Genomic DNA, 7,375 nt, shown 5'->3' on the forward strand with positions numbered 1-7,375 from the left:
TTCTTTTATCTTGAATCTTTGTTTTTATTTTTATCAACTTTTTTTTTTTAGTTTAAAAAAAAAAAAATACATCATCATCACTCATAATATATATATATATATTTGTTTTTTCTGTTCACCTTTATCCATTCCACCATTCATTTTATTATTATTATTATTATTTTCTCTTTTGTCTTTAGAAGGGTTTTTTTTTTTTTTTTTTTTTTCCTGTGAATATAGATACACCTGAAAATTGGTTTTGTTATAGTTTCGTAACGATTCATTAATGGTTTTTTGAACCCATCTCAAAGGTCTTCAATTTACAATTTGCGGTTTCTAAATATTTTGAATTTTAGACTGCGGTTCTTGAATGTGTCAATTTGGTCTCACTGCCATTGTAGATGGCTCACATTTCCTGGAATAAGCGTAGTTAAACTTGACGCACTTAGTATTCAATACCCATTTAATTCATCGGGCATTCCAAGACTCAATTTCTTATAATGCCATTGGTATGTTACACTCTTTTTTCGTCACCGCTTAAATTAACTTGTCATAAAATATCATTTCCATGCATTACTCAATTGCAGTTACAATTGTTGAATGCCATGTTTCATTATGATTGTATTAGCGGCAAGCTTTTTGGTTTTCCACCTCTTCTTGATGACCATTAATTTCAGTCTCGAGGTAACAATTCTTATTAAGAAATCCTATGGTTTGAGCTCCCTACTTTTTACTCCTAATATTAACATATGGCTCTGGTCTACTGCAGTCAGAATCCCATGCATAACCAATTTCACTTCCCATATTTAAGTTCCCAGATGATAGAATTTCTTGATTCATTCAGGTAATGAAAAAAAGCATGTACACATTAATAACACAAAAAGAAAAGAAAGAAAAAAAAAGTATGTGATTTATACCAGTTTCAATCTAAGACAGTGAATTTTATTTTTCATGCAGAAATTTACAGTATGTTTAAAGCATATGACAGCATTGTATTGCCAGATTGTAATTTCTCTGCAGTTATTTGTAAGATCTATTTCTTTCTTGGCTGCACCACTTTTTGGTGATCTTGTTCCAATTATATGTGATGTGATAATCCTGGTTCTTATTTCCCATTACTTTGACAATTGACGGCGTTACAATTCTCAGTCTCTTCTAAGACTCTGACTGATCTAAATAAAGCCAAGCTTCACAAGTTGCAGTAGTTCTTAGTTGCTGATATTGCAGTAATAGAGAGTCTCTAATCTCATCAAATAGCTAGTGGAATTTAAAATATGTATTTTCAAAAAACAGCAAATATTCCTTTACTTTCCTTATTAATTTTGATGTCTTTGCTTTCCATGTATCAGAAGATAGTTTAATTGCTTCACATTTTAAGAAAGTATTTCAGCAACTTATAAACTGCAAAAAGTTTTCCTCTGAATTACTTATATTCAAATCTCTCCAATCTCAAGAGCTAGCTAAAAAAGGCAATATTCTTGGTACAGAACGATTCCAAAACTGTGGTTGCTTCGAAAGTTGAGTGTAAGCCAAACTGTTTATGTTTTGTCGATGATGCTTTGGAAGAAGAAAATAGTTTGTCATCAGAATTATGTAATTTTGGGGTTTATGACATACACACCCAAAAATGCTCCAGTAAATCGTTGGGTTTTTCCAAATGATTTTGCTTGATTAATAAATAGGCACTCTTTTTTATTTGCTTTTTACTAGCTAGCGGGGTTCGGGAGGTTTTGCTTCATAAAAATTAAATTCTGAAAATTTTAATTACAACTTTTACATATATGTAACTGTGATCGATATATATATATATATATATGACTGGTTTAACCTCTATTTCTTATATAAACATCTGCTCTTTCTCGTTACATATTTTCAAGAATTTGTTCCAAGTTTTGATTTTTTTTTTCCCCCTCTTTTTGATAAATTGTGATGAGTGTAATTTGATTAAATTGTTCCAAGTTTAATTTGGTTTAATCTCTAATATTAATTATAATCAATTTATAAGTTTAATATGGTTTAATCTGTAATATTATTTATAATCAATTTATAATTAGATTGATAAAAAAAATTACTTTAAACTAGTTCAATCAGTTTTAAAAGCGATCTACTTTCATTGAATTATTTTTAATATAATACATTTCATTTCTATTATTGAACAATAACTTATTTATAAATGAGATTATTCAGTTTGTAACACATTAGAGGGAGGGAGAAATTATTATAAATAATAATAAAGACCACAATAACTTATATGTAGTCAAGTGGTTTAGATCCCGAGTTTATCATTTTTCTTTTCTTCCGATAAAGAAAAAGGATTAAAATACTAGTAAAGATTTCCATTTATACGACCTTGCAATAACAGTAGGAATAAGTATAAATATACTAAATAAATCTATTAAAATATTATATTAAGTGTCATTTATAAATCTACTAAAATAGCAGGAATACTTAATTGGTCTGTATTTGTTATATTTATTTCTTTTTTAAAAATCATTTATCCATAACTACATTATATTAATATATTAATCAATAAAATATTTGTTTTATCAATAAAATTGTTGAAATATTTATATAACTTACATACTTTTAAATGGATATATGAATTAAAAAATATACCAATTAAATATTGTAAACAAATTTACTAAATATTTTAGTAAGTCTAATGTTGAATACCAAAGATTAAGATCCATTATCTCATTGATAGGGAGAGAGGAAGCATTAGGCAACATCATTGTTAATATAATTTAAGATAAATTAATTTTCATTTGTTTTTCTACAACAACTATATTTTTATATTTTCATAGATTTGAGGGTCTTTGATTCAGATGTGAAATTTATATTTTTTTGCCTTCAATTTTGTTCGCAATTGATAGAATCTAACCTGACCTCAATTAAAAAGCGGAAATTGGTGGTTGAAAATAAAAAATAAAATGTAAAGTTTATAAAAAAGTTTGAATCTAAAGGGTAAATAAAAATGAGAAAAAAAAAATGTATCGTTTTTCATTTCGATTGCTTGAAAACAGATAGCAACAACTTATAAATAAAACGTCAACAGAAATGACAATGCCACCATGGCATGTACAAGGCAGAGAGGTGGGACAATAATTTAGTGGTTGAATCTTAAAAAGTTGGAATAAGACATTAGGTTCTTAGTATTCTTAAAGGCAAAATTAATCAAGATTACCAGCTAATACTTTACTTGAAGCCAAATCACCTTCGCACAGCATATCCACTCCACACCAGCTTCAATTGACCCAAAAGTCGTTTCTTTTACTATTTTATTCGTTTCGGTGATTAAATAAGTGCAAAGAGAAAAGATTGAGGGACACTTGGACATGTCCATGTATATTTTGCTTTATCTTCCTTTCGTTTCTTATGCAATGCTTAAAAGTATTGCATACATAGATCCATTACTGACATGATCCCATGTGGCATGTGGCTGACGTGGCTGATTTGCGCAAACACCGGTCTTACCATACACGTTGCATGGTCTGGTCCACCGCTAGCTGTCTTTCATATTTTATTTGCAATTTTTTTTTTTGTTTTTTTTTTTTAACAAACAAAGATTTCTTTGTTATCATTATTCATCATCAACCAAAGTATGCACTAACATAAGTGTATGGAAAGTTGACCACTTGATTTGCATACCAATTTTTTTCCTATTTTGATCCTACGGTCCAGATCAGAAGTAGAAAAAACCTGCATTCTAAATTCCCAAATCGACAACAGTCAGATGTGGTTTTCCGTTAGATTCTGTGATCAAATGGATCCCTTATATTGCTCACTCCAACCAATATTCCATTCGAGAAACCAATTATAGAGCGCCACGTTCTCTTCTTTCATTGGCAGTGATAATCCATTGTAAAAACGAAACGCGTATATTTATAGACATCACCAAGCACACGAAGCTGTTCGGCTGGTTTGCTTTGTTTCTCTGCGGCTCATTCTAAACTTCATTTTTTTGTTCCTTTTTTTTTTTTTTTTGTGGCTTGCACTTGAAAAACAGATTCAAACAAAGAAAACTCAAGATTTTTTTTCTCTTTTTCTTTCTGAACCAGAAAGCAAAATTTCAACATGGAAGAGAACAGAGAGGCTTTGATAGACCAGCACAACAAGTTAATGCGGTGCGTTTCGCATGCGCAAGACGAGTTGCAGAGCTTTCGATCGTACCTACGCTGGATGTGTGTAGACCAATCGAATGTTTGGAGGACATGTCTATCTTGGTCCATGTTCATTCTCTTCGCGATCGTCGTTCCGGCCATCTCTCATTTCATGTTGGCATGTGCCAGCTGCGACAGCAAGCACGAAAGGCCATACGACGGGGTTGTGCAGTTGTCTCTGAGCAGCGTCGCGACGCTGTCGTTTATTTGCCTTTCTAACTTCGTTAGGAAATATGGCCTTCGGAGGTTCTTGTTCTTCGATAAGCTCTGGGATGAGAGTGAGACTGTCCGAAAGGGATACACTGAACAGCTTAATGTGAGGTTTCTTCTTCTTCTTCATCTTTCTGACTCTCAGTTTCGCTTTTGATTTGCTTCCCAATCTACATGCTTATTTTCGCAATTTGAATGTCAAATTTTCTTTGTTGCATTGGAATTTTATCGAAATTTTGGAAACGATTTTACTTGCCTTTCTGTCAAAATGAGAGAAACAGAGGGGCTCTGTCTGTCTGACTTGTTTAAATTAAGAAGAGTCTAGAATTTAAAGTTCTGGAATTCGTTTTATTTATTTATATATTTAATTAATTGGGGCGGATTTAATTTTACTAAAATATCAAATTTTGCTATCGAAATTTAAATTGAATCTCTTTTTGTTCACGGCAATTGCACCTATAATCAAGCTACAACTTTTGACTTTGATAAGCCAACTCAGACTTCTGGTTTGTATTAAAATAAAAGTGGAAGCCTACACGGAAACTAAATGATTGAAGCACACTTTTGCAATGCCTATTTACTCCCCCACTTCCTAACCACAAATCCTTTTCAGCTACCTGTTCATATATAGTTCCGGACCACGATAAAATTTTATTATAACAAAATTGACAAAACTGCTTATTGTTATAGTTGGTCAGAATTGGGAAAGTATGAATACCAGAAAATGACTAAAAATTCTAATTAAATACTTCCTGCATATAACAATTTAAGCAGATTGTTTTGTTTGTGAATTATGCATAGTAAAATAGGCATCTTGGGCTGAAAGAGAGTTTGATTACGCTTTCTGTTTTTGTTTTGGAACCAGTTGATCTTTGTTTCAATGGTAAGATTTGGTTCAAGGATCCAAGAGACAAATTGGGTTAATACTAAGTGACAAAAGCTTACCATTATAGAATTATACTGAAAGTTAACATCATGAAAATGCCAAAAGGTTCTGCGTAAAGCACATTATTTCTACTAAATACAACCTGGCAGGTGATAATTACGTTTCCTTTTTTTTTTTTGGCCTTTTTGGTGACCTTGATGATTCTAATTCGATTTTGTACAAAATCATAGCTATCCTGCCCACCACTAATCATTTAGATATATATAAAATGGTTTCCTTGAAGAAGAACGTTAAGGAAGGTACTCCAAACCAGCATAAAGATTGTAAGTGCTAGAAGTATGTAATGTCTGTGAACCGGTTCATGAATTTTCTATTACATGGCTCAAAATAATATAAAAGAAAAAAATAATTGTTATGATATTCTAGGAACTTTCTTTCTTTTTTTTTTTTTGGAATTTATAATAATAATAATAATTATTATTATTATTTGGTTTTTGTTTTTGGAACTTACATTTAGCCCTGTTGTCATTCCCTGTAGAGATCATTGAAGATCCACTCAGTCATTGTGCTTCCATGCGTTCTAGCCGAGGCTGCATACAAGATATGGTGGTACGCCTCAGGAGCCTCCCAAATCCCCTTCCTAGGCAATGTCATTGTAAGTGACACCGTAGCATGCGTCATGGAGATCTGCTCTTGGCTCTATCGGGCGACTGTCATTTTCCTCGTTTGCGTTCTCTTCCGTCTGATTTGCCACCTCCAGATCCTCCGTCTTCAAGATTTCGCTAATGTTTTCCAAGATGACTCTGATGTGGGGTCAGTGCTTTCTGAGCACCTTAGGATCAGAAGACATCTGCGAATTATAAGCCATCGGTTCCGCGCCTTCATATTGTGGTCCCTGATCTTGGTCACAGGAAGTCAATTTGCTTCTTTGCTTATCTCAACCAAAGCCAACGCTGACCTTAATATTTTCAAGGCAGGAGAACTTGCGGTAAGCCCACCTAATTATTTGCCACGTATAATCACTACGTGTCCTTCGTAATCAAATTTAATAATAATGGATTTGATTGATTAGGGAATATTTGTGAGTTTGTCATTATTTTATTTTTTATTTAATATTTATTTTTGGTGATATTATTTCATTTTATTATGGAATTGGATGAGAATGCAAACTCGAAATGTTTTTGGTGCAGCTATGCTCTATGACTCTTGTTGCTGCGCTGCTTCTCCTACTCCGAAGTGCAACAAAAATCACACACAAAGCACAAGCGATCACGTGCCTTGCTGCCAAGTGGCATGTCTGTGCCACGTTGGATTCTTTTGAAGCAGGTGACGGTGAGACCCCCAGGACTCCTGCTGGACGTGGCCAAGTGTTCCCTTCGGTGGGTACAGATGGAGAAACGGAGGGTGACGATGAAACCGAAGAAGATGACTTGGACAACACTAAGTTGATCCCGGCCTATGCTTATAGTACCATCTCTTTCCAAAAAAGACAAGCTCTAGGTAAGAGTCAAACTACCCAAAAGTCAACGGTATTTCATATCATACATGTTTTTTTATTAATTTATTGAATTTAGTTTAATATGGGTACTTAAATGAGTTTGAGAAATGGTTTACTTGGCAGTGGCGTATTTTGAGAATAACAGAGCTGGAGTTACGGTGTTTGGATTTACTTTGGATAGGACTACACTGCACAGCATATTTGGTGTAGAGTTTGCATTGGTCCTCTGGTTGCTTGGAAAGACAATTGGTATTTCTTGAGAAAGTACATAGTCGATCCACATTGTTCTTCCAAACTTCCAATTGTCTTGTTTAATTTTCAGGTCCTACTCATCTTGTTCACAAGAAAATCTTCACTATTCCAGAAGTAATTAGGCCCCATATTTTGTTTAGTGGGTAATACTGGAAATTTTTTTCCTGTAAAGATTAGGACCATATTAAGAGAGCGCACGATACATAGATGTATCGCAAAGGAGACGTATTTATGATTTTTTTCATTTTATTTTATTATTTATTTATTTCGTTGTGTGGGTATTTTAAGTTGATGTAATTATACTAATTGAGCATACCTCTTGTGAATTGTGGGTTCTCATGCGCTTGCTCATACATAATACTCCATTCCAAGTGGAATGTTGTTCTCTCA

General features: G+C 33.0%; 1 protein-coding gene across 1 annotated transcript; it reads left to right on the forward strand.

Moving 5' to 3' along the window:
* Positions 1-3,577: 3,577 nt before the first annotated feature.
* Positions 3,578-7,375, forward strand: LOC107403604 (uncharacterized). Its single transcript, XM_048467390.2, has 4 exons — positions 3,578-4,455; positions 5,774-6,223; positions 6,426-6,735; positions 6,857-7,375. The coding sequence occupies exons 1-4, from the start codon at positions 4,054-4,056 to the stop codon at positions 6,991-6,993; spliced, it is 1,299 nt and encodes a 432-aa protein (XP_048323347.1). The 5' UTR covers positions 3,578-4,053; the 3' UTR covers positions 6,994-7,375.

The sequence above is a fragment of the Ziziphus jujuba genome, chromosome 1, assembly GCF_031755915.1.
Source record: "Ziziphus jujuba cultivar Dongzao chromosome 1, ASM3175591v1".
Taxonomy (NCBI): Eukaryota; Viridiplantae; Streptophyta; class Magnoliopsida; order Rosales; family Rhamnaceae; genus Ziziphus; species Ziziphus jujuba.